The sequence below is a fragment of the Heteronotia binoei genome, chromosome 8 (assembly GCF_032191835.1).
Source record: "Heteronotia binoei isolate CCM8104 ecotype False Entrance Well chromosome 8, APGP_CSIRO_Hbin_v1, whole genome shotgun sequence".
NCBI classification, from domain to species: domain Eukaryota; kingdom Metazoa; phylum Chordata; class Lepidosauria; order Squamata; family Gekkonidae; genus Heteronotia; species Heteronotia binoei.
The window spans coordinates 40,201,648-40,224,057 of NC_083230.1; the positions used below are offsets into that span (position 1 = coordinate 40,201,648).

General features: G+C 41.5%; 1 protein-coding gene across 4 annotated transcripts in view; it reads right to left on the reverse strand.

Moving 5' to 3' along the window:
* Positions 1 to 12,191: 12,191 nt before the first annotated feature.
* Positions 12,192 to 22,410, reverse strand: part of NELL2 (neural EGFL like 2) — a 271,279-nt gene continuing 261,060 nt past the window's right edge. For all 4 annotated transcript variants that reach the window (XM_060244945.1, XM_060244946.1, XM_060244944.1 and 1 more), the window contains 2 exons: positions 19,950 to 20,174; positions 12,192 to 12,932 (listed from right to left, as the gene is read on the reverse strand). In XM_060244945.1, the coding sequence (XP_060100928.1) occupies positions 12,882 to 12,932; positions 19,950 to 20,174 (276 nt within the window). In that variant the 3' untranslated portion in view covers positions 12,192 to 12,881. The remainder of the gene's footprint in view (positions 12,933 to 19,949; positions 20,175 to 22,410) is intronic.

The following is a 22,410-nucleotide window of genomic DNA, read 5'->3' on the forward strand; positions in this document are numbered from 1 at the left end:
GGATAGGAACCTAGAATCATAGAATCATAGAGTTGGAAGGGACCCCGAGGGTCATCTAGTCCGACTCCCTGCACAATGCAGGAAACTCACAAATATCTCCCCCTAAATTCACAGGATCTTCACCTGAACGGTAAGAGAAAAACTCAGGTTTGTTTCCCCTTCTCAATATGGCATGCATTTCTTTCCAGGGATCTGATGGCTTTTTGCATTTATTTAAGTGCATAAACTGTTTGGGATCTGCAGCAAAGAAGGCCACAGTCCCAAGCATACATACTTGATATAAAATGCTGAGCTATGTGGAACTTACTTCTGAGTAAAGGTTCAGGTCTCTCAGCTGCAATTTTACTCTGCTCATGACCTGAGTTCGATTTCGGTGGAAGCTGGATTCAGGTAGCCAGCCCAAGGTTGACTCAGCCTTCCATCCTTCTGAGGTCGGTAAAATGAGTACCCAGCTTGCTGGGGGGAAAGAGTAGATGACTGGGGAAGGCAATAGCAAACCACCCCGTAAAAAGCCTGCCGTGAAAACGTTGTGTAAGCAACGTCACCCCAGAGTCAGAAATGACTGGTGCTTGCACAGGGGACCTTTTCGTTCCTTCTCTAGTCTCATTAAATTCAGTGGGACTTTCTTACAAGCCAGTATAAAATTTAGAGAGCTTCTCACCTTGAAAAAGGAGAACTGGTAATAATATTCATAGTTTTGTTCCTGTATAGGGTGCTGTACAGACTAACATAAGACAAGTCTCTGCCCCAACCAAGGAGGGAGAAAGGGGGAAGAGCTAAGTAAGCAAGGGACAAGTAAGCAAAAATGCAAAGTGTTTGCAACTGGATACTCTAAAAACTGGGTCTGGGTAAAAGTCGGATCTACATGGATCTTCATGAATTCATATGATTTTTACATTGAAATTAAATAAAACCACTGTTATTCTGTAAATCCTGTCTTAGACTATAGGCAGGACCACAAAAATTATGCCTCCACAGATTTGTGGCGCCTCACCAGTGCAAAAACAGGGTTCCAACGCATGGATCCTCATGAATTCATATGATTTTTATGGTGAAATGAAATGAAATGAAATCACAGATCCTCATGATTTTTGTTTTGGATCCCCCCAAGCTCACCATCAGTTCTTATATCATGTCCATGGGCAGAGTTTGCACCACAGAAATAAAAAACTTGCACCATGGATCAACAACTTGGTTCCTCATGGATCCTCATAAATTTTTGCTTTGGATCCCCCCAAACTCACCATCAATTCTTATATCGTATCCATGGGCAGAGTTTGCACCACATAAATCGTGGGTCCCCGGCTTCGTGGCAGCACTATGGACCAAAAACTTGATTTTGAACCATGGATCCTCATGAATTTTGCTTTGGATCCCCCAAAGCTCACTATCAATTCTTATATCATGTCCATGGGCATTGTTTGCACCACTGAAATCATAGATCCACGGTTTCTGGGGTGCAAACTCTGCCCATTGAGATGATATGTGATTGGATAGTGAGCTTGGGGGGATCCAAAGCAAAAATCATGAGGATCCATAGTTCAAAACCAAGTTTTTGGTCCATGGTGCTGCCACAAAGCCGTGGATATATGATTTCTGTGATGCAACCTCTGCCCATGGACACAATATGTGATTGGATGGTTAACTTGGGGTGGCCCAAAGCAAAAATCATGAGGATCCGTGGTTCAAAACCAAGTTTTTGGTCCATGGTGCTGCCACGAAGCCATGGATCTACGATTTCTGGGGTGCAAACTCTGCCCATGGACATGATATAAGAACTGATGGTGAGCTTGGGGGGATCCAAAGCAAAAATCATGAGGATCCGTGGTTTGGAAACATGTTTTTCCACTGCTGTGGTGCCACAGATTCGTGGAGGCATGATATTTCTGGTGCTGCCTATAGACAGGATCTACAGCATGATCGTTGTTTGCTTTCATTTCACCGTAAAATCATATGAATTCATGAAGATACATGTATATCCGACTTTTACCTTTTCCCCTAAAAACTTACTCCAAAGCAAGTCAATCACTGACTTTTTTGAGACTCTCCTACCAGCATGTCCATGATCTTCCCCTTTGGGCTTGTTGGCTCTAAGTCTGGAAAGGGTGGAGGGACAGAGGGTGAGAGTCTTGAAGAGAGCAAGTGGGTCTTGTTTACGGAAGAATCCCAGAGATGGAATAGAAAAAGCGACTCTTCTTTTTATTCTCTGTTTCAGTAGCAGCAAATGGTCAGCCTGGATTTTTTTTCTCACCTGCTTTACTTTGATGAGTTGCAGGAATGAACTGCAATTGTCAAACTGCTGGCAAAGGGCTTTTTCATGCAGAGCAGAGGCTGGGTTTTTTTTGGGGGGGGGGCGAGATGAAAGCACTTCTGAAGGTGGGGAGGAGATAACCCACGAGATTTTTCCCTCCATCCCTACCACCCCAACACACACAGCCAGTTATGCTGTTGGGGAGGTGTGTATGACCAGGCACCAATGGGAAGGGGTTGAGGTGGTGGTGGGGCGGGGGGGAGAAAAGAAAAGCAGCCGGGAGGGAGCAATTATTGCATTCCTGTAGCTGTATAGCTGTGGGTGAGGCAAGGAAAGGGATTCCAGCAAAAGAAGCTGATCTTTCTCCCCCCTTCCTGGGGGGGAAGCGCCCAATTTGGCGCCCCCCCCTCTGGCAGTGCCGGGGGCAAAACATCCCCTCTGAGCCCCCCCCCCCCAGATCCAGCCCTGGTGGAATGCCAATAACATTGATGCCTTTCTGACCAATTCAAAAAGTCTTCTAATACAGGAGCCACTGTAGAAGAAGCTGTGGTTCAGGCAGACAATGGAGCTGCCATCCTGGCGTACAGTACCTCTGTTAATTCTTTGGCTTGTGGCATATATAACTGATCACAAATTTTATCTTAGAAAAGAGAGCAAACACTACAGCATACCATTAGATCAGACAAGGATAATTCAATTAATGTTGTATATTTCTTCCTCAGTTTTAGGAATTAAATGGTGCTTGGCTGTTATTTATTCTGGACAAGATGAAGATTTAATTGTACAATCAAAAAGTATTACCAGCTCCTACCATGCACAATTTAACTCAGTGAAGGTTTTTTTTTTTTTTTGTCATTTTGATGACTGCCTTACTGGGACTTAGCATAAATATTCTATAATAAATGCTCTAAGATTGTTTTTAATATTTCTAATAAGAAAAAAGTCAGTGTGGAGACAACAGGATGGGTTTGAAAAATGTAACAGTAATAGCAGTAGGACACTACTATAATCGCCACTGGTGAGAATCTCAAGGTGATGGAGTGAAATTAAGAATCTATTTTCAGTACATTGTTGCATTATCAGATGAAACAGTGTTCTGTATTGCTTGTTACATTATGGTTATTTTTTGTTTAAACACACAAAAAGACGTAAGAAGATCATGAAGATGACAGAAGACTGTGGAGATTCGAGTCATACTCAATACTCCTTCTAAACTGTGGAGCTACTTAAAGTTGTGAGCTACTGCATAAATCAGTTTGTCCTGGAGCCATTTTTTCCCTGAGCCAAAACAGAAGTGTGTGAGCTGGAGGCTAAAAAACTGTGAGCTAGCTCTTAGCTGAGAGGGAACACTAGTCATACCCTTTTCTCATTAAAAACTGCAGAACATTTATGATGAATTCAGAAAATGCTTGGAATAGAGATTGTATGAATTCACAATTTAGGAACAAATGTATGAAATTCAGTTATAAATGTATGGAAGTGTAGGCTTATAAGCAGGGTTGGCACATCCATTAGTTGACCTTAGGTGAGTGAGTGAGCAAGGAAGGGAGAGCTGCTGCCCTTCCCGCTCATAGATGAAGGGCCTGCCAATCAGCTGATTAGCAGGCTCTTTCACTGGCGCCCTCCTGTGGCTTTTAAATCATGAGGGAGGGAGGTGGTGGCAGAGGCAAAATTGGCGGGTGTGGTTGTGATCTGGACGTGCTTCCAGATTGCAGCCCCCACAGCTAAGTTGTGCCATGCCACTGTGCCGAGGCACTCAGCATGGACAGTGCGAAGGGAGGGGTTACATGGAGAGGCCTGGCCCCCCTGCCCCCCCATAGCTATGGACTTGATTAGAAGGTAGAAGAATGCTGCATTTGTCGATAACTATTACATTTACTTTTCCTTTATCGTTTCCCTAGAGACACCAGGTTCCTGCTTCAGTGGGAGATTTCTACCAACTCTGCCTGTTGCAGCTGGTCAGTGGGAGAAAAATGTAGTAGGGAATATTGAATGTTGAATATGCACCTAACAAACATGCACATCTGATCCTGTCCTATCTTCTGTTTTCTTTAAAAATGCACTAGTTCTGCTGAATTGCTTCCTTTTTTTTGTAGGAGATCTATTGTACTATACTGGATTATATTCTTCCTGCAGTGATGCCAAGAGGTTTATTTTGGCCTTGACCTGCAGTTTCCAGTATGACTCAGCAAGTCTTTGTAAATGAAATGACTTACAGAATTTTTATGGTATTCATGATGCCATGCAATCCATTTAATGCGTGAAAAGACATCAAAAAAGAATTACATCTTAAAGTGGAATACAAATGGAATGGTGATATTAGGGGAAGAAAAAATGTTTCAGGATCTGGTAATTGTATATGGGATGGATATGAAAAATTATTCTGATATATAATAATGAAAGTTGTATGCTGACATTAATCATTGAAATGCTCATGGAGAACAGCAGCAGTATGGAAATTTTATCTGTGCATTTTATAAAATAAACATAGCAAGAAAATATACTGATTTATAGTGTAGGCATTTAGATGTTCTGAAAAAAAAATCAAAGCACCTTTTTATTATTAGGTTTTTCAAAGTCCTTTTTTCCTTCAGGTTCTCATGGACTAAAACAGCCCAAACCTGGGCAGAATTAGGTGTGCCTAATCTAGGCCAAAAGCTACAGTTGGAGGCAACTCCCCCACCCAGGGCTTTTTTTTTTTAGTAGGAATGCACAGGAATGCAGTTCCGGCAGGCTTGGCATCAGAGGGTGTGGCCTAATATGCAAATACGTTCCTGCTAAGCTTTTCCTACGAAAACGCCCTGTGCAAAACAATGGTAATGTCAGGGGGTGTGGCCAAGTATACAAATGAGTTCCTGCTGGTCTTTTTCTACAAAAAAGCCCTGCCCCCACCCAAATGTCATCTCCCACCTCTAACTTCCCATCTTGCTTTCATTTTGAAGAAAGTACCCTGTAAGCCCCTACTCCCTTCCCCCCCACTCCCCCCTTTTTGTTATAATTAGAGGAAAAGTGCAAGCAGTATTTGGGAGGGGCAGCTGCAAAATGGATGAAGCTGAGCCAGTTAACTCTTTCCTGACCAAATGTATTCTCTTCTGCTTTTTCTCATTTTATTTCTACCCTGAGTCCTTTGCTTCTTTCTTGCTAGGTTTTTTTTTTTTTGTTAATGGCCATGGGCAGAAAACAGAAATGAAATATGTATCCTTTGGGGGGTGTCGCCTCCATTTTCCATGAGGAATTTGCCTTTGGAATAGGTGGATCCATGAGAAATGAATGCTTAGTTTCATCAGGTTTTAATCATTAATTGTGAACCACTTTGCTGTAACTCAAATTTGTAAAATAATGTGTTTCTCTGATCCTGTGCAGAATTCTTTTTACTCACCACAGAATAAACAGGGTCAAGCTAGTGTCCTCCCCCACCCCCCCATATCTGGGACTAGGGCATAATGTTCAAGAAGAGGCATAATGCTCAGGAAGGTTTAAACAAAACTTCTCAGTACTGAAAAGAAGCACTGGACTATGGAAAATGAAAGGATTGAGGGGAATAATAGCTAGACAGAGTTAATCCCATCACTTTTTATTACAGGAAAAATAAGGCACTAAAGACTCAACTGCCCTTTACATTTGGCATACACTTAATTTCCAGGTTACTTTTACTTTTTGATCAGCTAAATAGCCCAGCTCAACAATACCATGTGATTGTGACGATAGAAAGATGCCATATCTAGTGGTGTTTGGAAGTGCTACTATAAATGCATTTATCAAATGTGACATCACCAGACCCATGACATCACAGGATCCCCCCCCCCCACACACACACTCATGACATTATCAGGCCCTGTTGTAAGGTTTAAGATGAAAGGTACATGGCAGCCCTGACTTCCCTCTGTGCATACTCAGTGTTCCATGCCATAAAATATCTATTAATGGGTGTAGCCCAATTTTATTGATTGACTAGTTTAGACATGCCTGATTTGCCCTCCCAGGCAATTAAAAAACAACCCTCCCTCTCCTTTTCTTCTGAATGCAGGCCACATTTTGGGCAGGAGCTCACAGTAGCGAAGCTCTGGAACCTCTAAATTTTATTGTGCTCTTTCTTTCTTAACACGCCCCCCCCCCCCCAAAACCCCCTTGCTTCTGGGCTCCATTGTTCAACTCCCCAGTGAGAAGTTTCCTGAACTCTGAGATTTGACAAACATTCTAATATTTTCTCCCACACACACACAAAAAGGGAAAATAACCAAAACATATAAAGCAGACAGATGGAAATCTTCATTGTGCCACTGTGGCCACATAGGAAAAAGTAATTTTGAAAATATGATGAGAGTAAGATTTTGTTATGACAATTATAATTCAAGAACCATTTTAAGGTAGGTGCTGAGCTGATATAATTTAATACACCTTCTGGTGATGTCAGGGGTGTGTGGCATATGCAAATGAGTTATTCAAATGAGGTGTGCTAATGAGCTCCAGCACCTCTTTTTTTACGAAATGACCCCTGTCTGAATGTTTTACACTCAGCATTGTGCCTTTCAGTCAACTGAATAGCCAAAATCATGAGGGTCAGATCTGAGACTGTCTTGTGGAGAATCAAAGTGGATAGCACTTTAAGTGGCATATTTAAAGTGATTCTGTCTGGAGTCAGCTTCTTTGAAATAGAACTCTGTGTCTCAATCCAGACATTTACCAGGCTCTGTGCAATAGAAGAGCAGGCAAAGTTCTTACATCTGTACCACCTGCATACCATCATCTATGAGGGATGAGTATCAGGAGTATGAATTCCATACACATATATCCATTTCCCTTAATACAAGAACCAATCTTTTTTCATCACTGTGTTAATAAATTTTCCATCATGCTAGAACTTCTGGCATTAGTCTGCACTTTGAAATCTTAACACATCAATTATTGTTTCTTTTAAGATAAAGAACGTAATTCAGACCAGCCCCAAATGCTCTTCTTTGCCAGTCTGATTCACACCAAACGCAATCCACTGGGTCTTCCCGCCAGCCTGGGGCAGTCACTCTCCAAGGGTGGCAATCCTCTTTGGGATTCTCTAGTGCTGGGGAAAATAATTCAACAATAGGAGATTGCCCAGCTACATTTAAAACATTTATCTGATAATGACATGACTCAGATACCTGAAGGGATTCTTTAGTTTAAATCAAATAAATATTTCCTTCTGTGTGAACCCTTTAGCCTTGGATTCTCAGGGATCAAAGACAGTTGTGATCATTTCAGAGGATTCTGTGTAATCACAGGATCAGATGAGCCAGGGAGTAAAGGGACTACCTCTGAAATGCATTGGATTTTCAAAAGAGCTTCTATATAATTAAAACCTTGAACATTGATAGCCTGAAAAAATTTTTCCTGGTCCCTTCTTGTAGGTATGATTCAGCTCAGGGCTTTAAACCAAGCAATACAAGAACCAATCTTTCTAAGTAATGCCTAAGTAATGGTCCTAAGTAATGCCCAAGACTTGGTGAGAGATGTAAAAGTGATTGTGCCACTTGGGAGCAATGACCATAATGTTATTGATTTCACCGTTTGTATAAATAGGGAGTTGCCCAAAAAGACCGCCACAACCACGTTTAACTTTAAAAGGGGTAAATTCTCTGAGATGAGGAGGCATGTGAGGAGGAAACTGAAAGGAAAGGTAAATAAGGCCAAAACCCTTGGGGAAGCTTGGAGACTATTTAAAACTATAATCCTAGAAGCTCAGATAAAATACATACCACAAGTTAGGAAAGGCACAAACAGGCATAAGAAAAGGCCTGCATGGTTAACAAACAAAGTAATGTAAGCTGTAAAGGTAAGAAGGGCTCCTTTAAGCGGTGGAAAACCAGTCCAAGTGAGATTAGTCCAAGTGAGATTAGACCAGTCCAAGTGAGATTAGTAAAAGGGAACACAGGCTGTGGCAAATCAAATGCAAGACTGTGATCAGGCAGGCAAAAAGGGACTATGAGGAGCATATTGCAAAAAACATAAAGACCAACAATAAAAATTTCTTCATGGGACCGTATTCAGCTGTGGCTGCAGGCCATGCCTCTTGCCTGGCCAAATTTAGGTGACTGCTCTGATAATCGTCATTTGGTGGCCAGGTCGGGTGCTACCTCCTTGGCTTCTGCAGCCTCTTCCTGCAGTTCTGCAGGGCAGGGGGTTCAACCCCGCCTGCTTTGTTGGGAGTTCGGTTCTCAGGGAGTGTGTAGCAGAAAGGCTTGTCAGTTCAAGCACGAATGCCCCATGTGTAGCAGGCCTCACTCCTTCAATAACTGCCCTAAAGCCCGGGTGTGTAAGAATCAAAAGAAGCCAGGAGGAGGAGGGGGAAGTTATCAGGCTGGAAAAGGGGCCCAGTCTGATAAAGGTGGAGTCCTTTAATTTATGGCAATGCTTTGTTGCGACAGGACCTGAGGTTAACTGAGGGTAAGGCGGTCATTACTGTCCGTCGCTTTAAGATGGACCAGTGTCAAATAGGTACTGTGCTGCAGCTTGGCACCTGCTCTGAGTTTGATGTGTGCCCAGTTCTGCTTTGGCTGCTTATTTGGCAGTTCGGGGGCCCAAGGAAGGTTTTTTTGTTTTGTCACAATAAGGGTAGCCCACTGACAAAGCATCAGTTTTGGGCTGTGACGTCACAGGCTTTAGGTGAGCTGGGGTTGTCTGGGGTGTGGTTTGGGACCCCCTCCTTTAGAATTGGGGCAGCTTCGACAGCTGCTGCCCTGGGATATCTTTCATCCTCCATTCAGCGCTTGGGACATTGGCGCTCATTGGATTACAAATCTTATGTTCGACCGTTGCTCAGTCCCTAGCTTTGCTTGTTTGACTGTAATGTTACTGGCTTATGTTCTTGTTTGACTGTTTTTTCTTTTTAGATGCTGTTGTTCCTGGCCAGAGGAGCCAAGTTCTCGTCTGCGCCATAGCCATGTGTTTAGGGCCGCTCATCAGGCGTGGAGAACTTCGTTTGACTCTCAGCTGGGATTCAGCCAATATGTTTGTGTCGAGTGGCAGGGGCGCCAGGGCCTTCAGTGGCCGGGCCTGCTGCCTTTGTTAGTCCTAGGGAGCATGGGCCTTCCTCCTCAGGTTTTAATTATTCACCTAGGAGGGAATGATCTTGGGCTAGTACAAGGCAAGGCGTTGTCTTGTAGGCCCGTGAGGATTTTCAGTACATTTGGGAGCGATGGCCTGGAACCACTATAATTTGGTCAACCATGCTTCCCCGCCTTGTTTGGCGCAGTGTGTGGGACCCTGCAGCTATTGAGAGGGCACGCTACAAAGGTAATAAAATAATTAGGAAGGCATTTGAAGGGGGGTTGGGCCACTATCTGCCCCATCTGGATATTTCTATGGAATTCCTTGACCTCTACAGAGGGGATGGGGTACATCTCTCAGAAAAGGGTAATATGCTTTTCTTGAGAGATCTCCGGCAAGGGCTGTGGGTAGCGATGGGTGCTAAGCCCTAAGTAGAGACTTGGCCTTAGTGGTGGCAGGTTTTTCTGGATTAGGGTACTATGCGGCTAGGGGAGGACCATGAAGCATCAGTGTTTTGGGGAATTTGGGGTCTGTTATGATCAACCTTGGGGTTTGATGACCCAGGGTGGGGAGAATGCAGACTGTCCCAGAGGCTCGACTAGAGGGTGCCTTCCATTGAGACGTGCGTCTGGTGGTTGGAACTCTGGGGCGTGCTTCCCAGCTGGGCCAGCCTGGTGGGAGCTGCGTCACACAACTCCGGCTGGGGGCTGGGTCTCTTGCCCACGAATGCCAGGGAAGCGGTCTGTTGAGACTCCTAACCCTGACCAGGCCGCAGTTTGGGTGCCCTTGCCATTTTATTATGATGATTAATAAAGTGGCCCATTATTTATACCAATGCATTGTGTCCGACTCTTCATTCCGATTTGGGGGGCAATTACTGACTCATTCTGTTCCTCTCTTTTGTTTGTTGGTTTGTTTTTTTAAAAAGTATAATTCAAAGCCTATATAGGAAAGATCCAAGCGTTTGCTATCATTATGGCTTCCAAATCATCTTGATGTTAATTCTATTGGAATCTATATCTTTGTATGGTTAGTCCCTCTTCCAGTCAAAATATGAGCCATATTTTACCTTACACTGTTTACTGAACATAGCCAAAACAAAACCATAACAGAATAATAAACAATATCAGCGTTTTTCAAATTAGTCACTTACATGTCATCCACAACTACCACTGAAGGCAATGGTCATTGTATTTGGGTATCTAAAGGCAAAAAAAAAAAGATCCCTTGACAGTTATTAGCAGACAGAAAAGGCTGCAACAGACTGCCCCCCCCCCCCGCCCTGAAGCCTGCATTACTTCTTGAACATCTTTGATTGCTGCTTGACAGAATCTTTGGATGAAACAGAAAATCCCTTATCTATTATTTCTAGATAAGGTCTCCCGGAAGGAAATTATATGTGTGTGTGTACATGTGTGTGTGTATACAGGACTCCGGCTGACACACTGGGGAAGGCATCTTTAAATACCCCCCATACTGGGATGGAATGGGGGAGCTCCTGCTAGACTTTTCTACAACCGCAACAAGCCCTGTATGTGTGTGTGTGTGCACACACTTCATAGATGTCATGGTTCAGAATAAATGTTACATTATTTCTTCTTGAACTTTTAGATCTTTATCTTTCAGATTAATTTTAATATGGAATGGGGGCTACATGCATGTAGCTGAAATGAACACATTTTCTTACCCGTCCTCCAAGCTTGCCAGCAGCAGCCTGTCACCACCAAGCCATTGTCAAGGTACTAAAGCTTCGTGAGAACCTCTCATATAAAAAGTCCATACATGTTCACTCATTGAAAGCTTTCAATTTTGATAAAGTTTTAGAACAGATCCCAACAGCTTCTTGATTGTATGAAAAGAGACCCATATATTTCATCCTGGACAGCAGTGCTTCTGTCCAAACTCAATCAATTGGGGTTAGAGGTAGATGATTTTTCTACCGCTGATGAGTCATATATCTTCAGATGTATTAAACTGAGACTATGGGAATCGGAGGAAACGAAATTACGGCCAACTGACCCTTATATTTGCTCTCCAGCTTCCTTAGGTCTTTATGCTTTTTGTGGCAAAATGCCCAATTATCTATCAGACCTAACCACTCCAAGTCATCGCAGGGCATTTATGTTGGCTAGACTAAACGCGTTTCCCTCCAAAGTTTTACAAGGGAGATATCAGCGAGTCCCTTTAGCCGACAGACTTTGCTCCTGTGGAGCAAATACCCCTGACTCAATCCAGCATATATTGCTTGATTGTTCCTTATACCATAACCTCCGTAAAGATTTATTTGGCAAGCTTTCTTTTTCTCCAGATTTGTCTATTCTGCCACCCTGTTATTATTTATTGAGTGATACTGAGGGGGTGGTTAGTGAGGCTGTGGCAAAATTTCTGGCTGACATCCTTAAATTTAATTCTGACCATGTTTGAATGCATCTGTAAGCTCGGTTTTATTTTGATTTTATCTCCAATGTTTAAATTTTTATATTCTGTGTATTTTTATCTAAATCTATTATGCCATTAAAGGTTTGGTATGGTATGATAAAGTTTCTAAGTGATCATTCTCAAAAAAAGAAGGCATAAGAAATCTGGAGAAAGCATCAGCAATTGAATACTTGCCTTTTCTTTTAAAAGGATGCAGATAAGGAGATGGTTAGAAGAAAACCATCCAGATACTTATTATAACATAGAAATATACAGATGATATCTCGATCTTGGCCACCAAATACAGCTGCAACATAAACTCCATTGCACAAGGACCACTTATACCAGTAGAGAAAAGCACAATAGTAAATGTTTTTTGTACTCCATGTCTTATAAATGTGCTGTAGGAACATTTAACATACAACAGTATTCACAAAGGAAAAGAACCCAAATAGGAATGCATCCCATAATCCACAAGACTGATGGATAGTCACAAATGTAAGGTAAGAGAAATATTTATTTAATTTTTGCACGAGAACGAGCTTATACCGAACAAATTCAATCAAGAAATAAGTGCAGTCAAACGAGGAAATATAGATGACTTTTCCCACCCAGAAAACATTAAGTAGTCATGCCTGTGCATTATTTTTTTTTTTTACAATAACTTGAATCATTTTCTCAGAGCTGTACATATGTTGCTGCAACGTTCTGCATTTCCTACATTATTTTCCTTTGTTTTCAGATTTCTGGCAAATTTGCAGTGAGCAATCAAAGTGTAGGTTAGGTCTTAAAACCCCCCTCTGTGGTCATGGATGAGATACATTCTCAAAGCTCCAGGAAACTGTCTGTTCACTTGAGGATTTTGACATCTTTATGCTCAACATGTCAATTTTCTCAAGTCTGCTATCTTACATAATGGTGTCAAATTCAAAATGAACCACAAGCTGAACCTCACATCCAAACAGTTTATATATTTGAATTTGTTCCCACTCAGCCTTACATGTTTCACTCAGACTGAGGAAACTGACAGCTCATTCACATTATAGCTTTTTTTTTTTTTGCACTTTAATTGGGGAGGAAAAACTGATCTTGGTTCAGTTTTGGTTTCATACAATTTTTGGTCTATGAGTCTTTTTGCAAAGTTAAAATTCTTAAACCAGAAACTGTCTGTGAAGCGTGGTCATTAGCTTCACAGTTCCTGCAGGCACTGTGGATCCACTGAACAACAAATATGCCCATTCTGGAAAAAAGAAGGGAAAAAATCCATTATTCCATGCAGTTTGGTTTCAAATAGGTATAAGCATTTCTACATTACTGCCTGGAGAAATACTGAAGAACAGAAGAAATGAATGCACAGGTACTTGCTGTTAATCAATTCTATGTTGAATTCTATCCAATGTTCCAGTTAAAATTAACATAACAATTTCACTTCATTCCAAGTGAACAGCTACATAAAAAAAGAACAGTTGGCTTTAAAGAAAGACTTAATTTCAGTAGGCCTCTATGAGCATCAGCAAAAGATTCTTTTTTTTTTAAATAGCTTTTAGATTCACCACAGGTGAGTAGACTTGAAGTTATTTACAAACTGTAAGCACTGTTGGACCTGTGTTCAATTTCCTATAATCAAATTGGGGAAGTGACTTTGGCAAGATTCCACAATCCAGTTGACACAAGAGACAGAGAGCCAGAAAGTTAGCTATAACTTGATTAAGTGCAAATGCTAACATTTTGCATTGACTGAACTCCACATGATTTCATTTAACAGAGCTGCAAAACAGGTGATGCATTCTGAACAAGTAAAATTTAAATGGCTGAGTGATATGGCTGTTATTTCAACTTAACATTCCTACTGATCATATATTCTGACAGAAAACAAAAACAAAAAAACAGTTCAACTCAGTGTACTTGGAATTTAGCTGATTTTGAACCTCCAAACCCCAAATCTTTGGCTTCTGAAACAGCCAAGGATTTATTCCAAATATTAACAATTACTGTGGACATTTGTTTGAATAAAAATATTGAACAGATGATATTAAAACCATTTTTCCATTGCCTATCCTGATTCTCATATTGTGCAGAAAATTACAAATATTCATTTCTTAAGTCAATAAGATACAGAAATAAATTTGAAAAAGATCGAGTTTTTAAATGAATATATGCACTTGTATTGACTACATTCTCCAGCATCCCAGTCCTAACCATATTGATTTGAGTTTATATCCCATTATTTTCAGTAGAACCTGGGGAGGAGTCTATGTTACTAATGACATGCACTACACTGAAAACAGCAGTCCCGTGCTCCATTTTTCCCCTGAGTGTTTAAGCACCCTTTTCCTCCCTTGTGATTTTATTCATGCAAAACAGGAAAGCTGTCATCGTAAGGACACCTATGCGAAAAGAAGCCCCAGTGAATCAATTGAACTTACTTTGAAAGAAGCATGCCTGTGATTATATGTACTTGTGTGTTAAGTGCCATCAAGTCACTTCTGAATTACGGAGGCCCTATGAATTAATGACTTCCAAATGTTCTGTTGTTAATAGCCTTGCTCAGGTCTTGCAAACTGGGAGCGGTGGCTTCCTTGACTGAATAAATCCATCTCTGAGTAAATCTTCCTCTTTTCCTGCTGCCTTCAGCTTTCCCTAACATTACTGTCTTTTCCAAGGAGTCTTGTCTTCTCATAGTGTGACCAAAGTATGATATCCTCAGTTTAGTCTTTTTAGTTTCTCAGGAGAGTTCAGGCTAGAACCCACTTATTTGTCTTTCTGGCTTTCCATGATAACCATAAAGCTCACCTCCAATACTACATTTTGAATTAATCTGCTTTCTTCCTGTCAGCTTTCTTCATTGTCCAACTTTCACACCCATACGTAGAAATTGGGAATACCATGGTATGAATTATCATGATCTTGTTCACCAGTGACAAATCCTTACACTTAAGGGTGTTTTCTAACTCCTTCATGGCTGCCCTTCCCAGTCTCAGTCTCCTTATTTCATGGGTGCAGTCTCCCTTTTGGTTGATGATGGAGCCAAGGAATAGAAAATCTTGAAAAATTATTTTGATTTCTCCATTCAAAGCATTAAAATTGTGTAATTCCCCAATAGTCATTACTTTTTGTCTTCTTGAACATATATACTTACAACAAGAAAAATCGACACTGGGCTACTCAATGACAGTTCAGTGTTGAGATGGAGTTCTGCCATTACAACTTATATGTTAGCTCCGCATTTAATTTAACAAATTTATTTTTAAAAAATAACTTGTTGCATGAACTGGTATTAAATAACCAGGGCAGCAATCCCAAAGTTTGTTTCGCCAACTTGCCATTTTAATATGGTTTAACAGTTAAGGCAACTTTAGCTTTTCTGAATTCTTAAAGGATTTTGTGTAAAACTATTTTTCTGTAGCATGACAAGATGCTTTTCTTGTAGCTTCGACCATCCATGTAATGCACTCTAGAAAGGCAATAGAATGGAGCTATACAAACGAGACACTTGGATATCTCACCATACTCCACTATATATATTATGACTGGTCTAGTTTGAATGAACTTTTGAAATAGTTTTAAAATACAAAAGCAAGCTATTTGCTGCATGTATTATTGAACACTATTGTGATTTTAAGAACAGATGCAGACATAAAATTCTGCTTAAAGGAATGAAGTAGTATGTTGTGATTATTCTGAGTGAATTTAAATTTGCAACCTAGCTTTGCTCTTCACACACTGCCCAGCCATCCCTTGATTTGGGCGTACAAGAAGTAATATTAGTGTGACACACAGAGAAATCCTTCAATGCATAACAGTAATCTCTGCAATTATGACATCACTCTGTCTCTGCAATCAAAGGAATCTTCACCGGGGGTGAGGTCAGACGTTCATAAAATCCCGCTACGAGCATGAGTGGAGTCCGGAAGCATGTCAGATTTTAAGTGGTTGTCCAAACGTCAGCATCTGCGAATGGTGGTTAGCTTGTTCGAGTCCCGCATTGAGAAGAATGGACAACCATGAGCCTAACCATGAGTCTAACCATGAACCGAATGATATAACTCTGTAGGATTGCACTGTAAATGTGGCTAAGGACCAGGAGCTCCTTGCATCAAGCACACAAACAAGACTTCTGTCCAGTGGGGCAGACAGTCACACATGTGACACTCAGTGCAAAACATTGGAAAGCCCCCACCCCCCTGCTGGCATTCTACCTTCATCATAGCTTTTAAAATATACAGTCCTCCCTTTAAATCCTTTTGTGTTTATGTGGCTCTCCTTCTGGAAAGTCTACTTACCCTGCTGGAAACACAAGGAAACTAGGGATCCTAGTTCCTGGGCTTCTTACAGAGCCCCCAGGCTAAGAGCCACAGGCCAAGAGCCCTGTAGCTCTCGCCAAAGGCTTGTACTTCTGGCAAGGTGCAGCCTAATAAATGCAAAGAGGGTGGGGCCAGCAGTCATCCCCAGGCAACACAGTCACTCCCAATGACCAACAATCACCTACAGCGCACTCAAAATAAACAACAGCAGTTCCCCAACAACCACACAAACTACACAAACTCAGACTCTCAGCAACTTCCCCCAGCTATTTAGAAAAGGCTGTTAAGAAAGGCAAACACTCACCCTTGCAGCAGCACACCTTTAAGAACATAAGAGAAGCCATGTTGGATCAGGCCAACGGCCCATCCAGTCCAACACTCTGTGTCACACAGTGGCAAAAATTTTTATATATACACACACACTGTGGCTAATAGCCACTGATGGACCTGTGCTCCATATTTTTATCTAAACCCCTCTTGAAGGTGGCTATACTTGTGGCCGCCACCACCTCCTGTGGCAGTGAATTCCACATGTTAATCACCCTTTGAGTGAAGAAGTACTTCCTTTTATCCGTTTTAACCTGTCTGCTCAGCAATTTCATCAAATGCCCACGAGTTCTTGTATTGTGAGAAAGGGAGAAAAGTACTTCTTTCTCTACTTTTTCCATCCCATGCATTATCTTGTAAACCTCTATCATGTCACCCCGCAGTCGACGTTTCTCCAAGCTAAAGAGTCCCAAGCGTTTCAACCTTTCTTCATAGGGAAAGTGCTCCAGCCCTTTAATCATTCTAGTTGCCCTTTTCTGGACTTTCTCCAATGCTATAATATCCTTTTTGAGGTGCGGCGACCAGAACTGCACACAGTACTCCAAATGAGACCGCACCATCGATTTATACAGGGGCATTATGATACTGGCTGATTTGTTTTCAATTCCCTTCCTAATAATTCCCAGCATGGCGTTGGCCTTTTTTATTGCAAACGCACACTGTCTTGACATTTTCAGTGAGTTATCTACCACGACCCCAAGATCTCTCTCTTGGTCAGTCTCTGCCAGTTCACAGCCCATCAACTTGTATTTGTAGCTGGGATTCTTGGCCCCAAAGTGCATTACTTTGCACTTGGCCACATTGATCCGCATCTGCCACGTTGATGCCCACTCACCGAGCCTCAACAGATCCCTTTGGAGTTCCTCACAATCCTCTATAAATATTTCCTGCTCTCTCCCAGAGCTCAACTGTGCTATTTGATTTTGGGAATTTGATTTTAGGAATTCTCCAGGCAATTCACAGAGATTTCCCAGAATGCCTTCAGGAGGACTCCCAGGATGCACCTCAAACCAGGGTGGACTGGGTCAAGGGAGTGAAGGGAGTAAAGTAAAGGGGCTGGAGACACAGGTTTGGTAAAAGCCCTTGCTCCAAGGAGGAAGGGTCTCTGGGTGCTGATTCTTCAAAGGGAACAGACATCTGAGCACTGGTCAGTTGTGACAGCCATCTTTTGCTGACCATGAGGTCTCCCAGGTATTGGGGCATAGATAGGAACCTTGTAACTTTTAAGTTCGCTAGTGCCTGCCCTATTTTAATATCAGGGTATTTCTAGAAAAGCGAAAGAATATTGTGTTTATGACCAATTTTCTTTTGAAATACATTTGATGAACTAGTGCTGTGCTTAAGGATGCTTGTAAATATTTTCAGTATATATATATTTTTACTTTGGAGGTTGGTTTTCAGTCTCTGTATTGTCAAGATGCACTGATATACCATCCTGATAGCCAGGGATTGGGCTGACATTGTTGACATTTGACATCCAAGACGCCTATGACTTCTATGTCTCAATCTGCAAATTACGTTTACACCACCCATGCTGCCCTATTTAATTTTATTTAATGGTTTTAACTGTTTTAACTTTTAACTGTTTTATTGTTGGATTTTAACTGCCCTATTGTGTTGTAATCCACCCTGAGCCCATTATGGGAAAGGGCGGACTATAAATTCGCAAAAATAAAATAAATATTCCCCCACCATCTTGGATACACTAGTGCAAGAGGAGCTCCCAGGTAGGGAAGAAAGCAATCAGTGTGCACGTGTCTATTTCTCCAGGGTAACCATTCACTGGGTAGCCAAAGACACTGAAATCAGGCCTTGGAACTAGGAAGGGGAACTGGGAATCCTGTCTTCCCAGTGGGAAATCCCTAAAATGAGAAGATGGTGGCAGTGACTACCCTAGTGGAAGGAAATGGTAGACCCTTCCTGAAAATGGAAACATCAAGAAGGGGTGGGCAGAGCAGGGTCTGCAAGTCAAAGCAGCCCTGTTCCATCACACGTCTAGTCATTAACAGCCTTGAACAGGTCTTGCAAGCTGGGGGCTGTGGCTTCCTTTCTTGAGTCAATCCATCTCATGTTGAGTCTTTCTCTTTTCCTGCTGTCTTCAACTCTTCATAGCATTATTGTCTTTTCTGATGTATCTTGTTTTCTAATAATGTCACCAAAATGCAATACCCTCAGTTTAATCCTTTTAGCTTCTAGGGAGAGCTCAGGCTTGACTTGACTAGACAGACTTGTCTTTTTGGCTGTCCACAGTCTCTAACACCACATTTAAAACAAATCAACATTCTTCCCAACAGCTTTTTTCTTGTCCAACTTTCACACCCATACATAGTAATGGAGAAAGCTATGGAATGAATTATCCTGGTTTTGGTTGCCAGTGACATATTCTTACACTTAAGAATCTTTTCTAGCTCTTTCATGGGTGCCCATTGCAGTCTAAATCTTCAGATTTCTTGGGTGCAATTTCCTTTATCTGACATTTTTGCCAACTGGAAACCATTGTTTCTCCATATTTTGTCCTAACAGTCACCTCTTGTCCAGAGTACTGGTAGTGTACCATAACAATCATATGTTGTGGCACATTCTTTTCTTTAAAAACCAGCCATAGCTTTTCATGATTCACTCAGTTAAAAGCTTTGCTGTAAAGTTAAGATTACCCAAACAATCATGTTATATATATTATAGCATCTTGTATTAAAATGTTTATATTGCAATCCTATGCACAGTTATTTGAAAGTAAGCCCCAGTGAATACCACAGGAGATTTCTAAATAAACATGCAAAGACCACATAAAGCTCTTGAAATTGTTAGGAGTAGACTGCAGGTCTGAGTCTTCTGTCCTTATTCATAGATTCTCTGTGTGTGTGTGTGTGTGTGTAGGCAGAGATTACTACTTTTGACTTCAATGGGAATAATACTATATGCAATTTACCACATAGGTGTATTTATAAATGGGAACAGTTTTTTCCAATGCCCTTTCCCTTATGTCTTTTTTAAGGCTGTAGGAATCATGCAAGATTTTAGCTATCATTCTTCTTGAGATAAATGTTTCTTCTTGACCCTGAGGAATACTAAAGATTCAAATTATCATGTGGATTCTATTTCTTTCTCTTTGAAGCAGGAAAGAAATGCCTGAATTTCCATTCCTGCCACTTCTGAACATAACAGCATTTGATCATCACAAAGCTCTAATATTATTTTTAGTAGTTTGATTCCTTAGACAGAAAATACCCTTTTGGGGGTGGGGAGGTAAAGTTATAACTTACATCTTGGAAGATCATTTGATATTAAGTATCTTCAAAATGGCACAGTCCTGATAACTGCAAGATCAGCCATCACAGCTAAGCCAATATTTTTCTATAAAAAGAGTAAGTCTGCTAATTTTTTCAAGGTCAGATAGATCATGACCTATAAAATTCTGTCCCGCTGATGCATCTAAACCATTATCTTGGTTCTTGATTGCTCCTCTTGCTAAGAAGAGAAGACTGACATTAACGTTAAAACTGAAAGCTTTATACTGCAAGTCTAGAAAAAGATATCCCAATTATTAGATTAAACGTATTAATATTATAAACCATAAAAACCATCTGTAAAAGGGCTCCTGTGCCTTGATCTTTATTCTCTTTTACCTTGCACTGGCAGAGGGTGCATTCTGTGCCGTGTTTAATCCAAGATGATCCAGTGAAGCGGACCACATTAGTTTCATCCAGACAAGTCTTGGTGATATCATTCCTAAAAGTGTCTGCTTGACAGGGATCAGTGACACAATGGGGACAACATTCATTCTCAGGGAGTATACTGAATTCACACTCCGTCTCTGGACAAGGCAAGGGCCAACAGTCGACTTCACCTTGCTATTAAAAAAAACACCAAAAAGCATCAATATTATGTTATCAGTTGTGAATCTTTATTATCACTTCAACTATTGTGACCTAGTAGGACTGATTTCAACACTTGTCCATTACCAACAGACACACAAATAATAACAATAACACCAATGTTGCAGTCCCAGCACAAAGTTATAAACAGAAAGAATTACCCAAATAATCCCCTACAGCTAAATCTGCTAGTTTGACTGTATTAGTGGCTGAGTATTTGGCTATTGTGCTGTATAAGGGTCATTATATATTCAGAAAAAAGCAATGAATATCTGATCAATTCTGTTTTTAAGTATTCTTTCTTGGTGACATTGTCTTAATACGTGGACTGCACTGGCTGCCGGTCATGTACCGGGTTCGCTACAAAGTGCTGGTCATTACCTTTAAAGCCCTATATGGCCGAGGACCGGCCTACCTGAGGGACCGTCTTTCCCCATATGAGCCCCAGAGAGCACTGAGGTCAGCAGGGAAAAACAAGCTGACCATCCCAGGGCCAAAAGAGGCTAAACTTCAGAACACTCGTGCACGGGCCTTTTCCATCACGGCCCCATGCTTATGGAATCAGCTCCTGGAGGAGGTGCAGGCCCTGCGGAACCTTGACCAGTTCCACAGGGCCTGCAAGACCACCCTTTTAAGGCTGGCTTTTACGGACTGCTGATTTATGATGGTTAAATAAAGGGACCTGCCAACATGATTTGTTTATTGAATTGCTTTTATATGAACTGAACTGAATTGTTTTTAAATAATGTTAATTTTAATGTCTGTATACCTATTATATTGTATTGTATACCTATGTATGTTGTTAGCCGCCCTGAGCCTGCTTCGGCGGGGAGGGCGGGATATAAATAAAATTTTATTATTATTATTAATTGCTTCTTTCATTTTAGATCCTGTTTCTATTTTTATTCATTATTTTATTATGCCATTAAAGGTTTTGAAACTTGTACAGAAATTTCATAATCAAGATTTGTGCAGTGTGCTAAAGGCTGTAATCCTTTCCTGAGTGCAAGCCCCACTGAACAACTTACTCCCAAGAAGGCCTGCTTAGGATGGCTTCTAAAGGCACCAATATGCAGATGATACCCAGCTCTATTGATGGGTGGCCATCCAGACTTTGCCCCAGATCATCTGTCTGCGGCCTTGGTAACTGTGGCTGGCTGGTTGCAACAGAGCCAACTGAAGCTTAACCCAACTAAGATGGAGCTCCTGTACCTTAGCCGAGGTGGAGAAGAATCAGGTATCCAGCTCCCAGCCCTGGATGATGTGCCACTTACGCCGGCACAGAAGGTGAAGAGTTTGGGAGTGACCCTGGATGCCTCACTTTCTGTGGAGGCCCAGGTCACTGCAGTTGACAGATGTGCTTTTTACCACCTTCAGCAGATCAGGCAGCTAGCACCCTATCTCTCCCTTCAGGATTTAGCTACAGAGACGCATGCAAGTTGGATTACTGTAACTCGCTCTATGCAGGCTTGCCCTTGAGGCTAATCCAGAAACTCCACCTGGTGCAAAATGTGGTGGTGTGCTTGCTGCATTGCCTTTACGGGCGAGAATACAGCCAACACTACACCAGTTGCCTATTGAGTACTGAATAGGTACACCTATTGAGTACCGAATTCGCTTCAAGGTTTTGGTATTGACAATTAAACCCTTCACAGCCTGGGACTGACATATCTGAGGGACCACCACTGCCCATATTTGCCCTGAAGGACTTACGTTCCATTAATCACCATCAGTTGGTTGTCCCCAGCCTAAAGGATGTCTGTCTTGCCTCAACTAGAGCCAGGGCTTTTTCTGCCCTGGCTTGGCCTGGTGGAACATGCTTCCATTAGAGATTAGGGCCCTACCTGATCTACTACCTTTTTTTAGGGCCTGTATAATAGAACTGTTCCACCAGGCCTTTGAGTGAGGCAGTGGTTGTCCATAGTACATTGAGTCTGACCTTCCTTGCCACCGTATTCCATCTTCTATCCTACTAAGTTACCATCAGTCCCAGCTTTGTATTATGGCCCGATAAATTGTCTTTCACCTGAAATTGAGTGATTTTAGTTGTTTTATTGATTTAACTGTTTAAATTCATTGCTAGTTTTTAATTGTTCATTGTTGCTTGTTTAAATTTGTTGTAATTTGCCCTGAGCACGGCTGCGGGATAGGGCAGAATAGAAATTAACATAAATAAATAAATAAATAATGCTATGCAATTCTATGGGACATA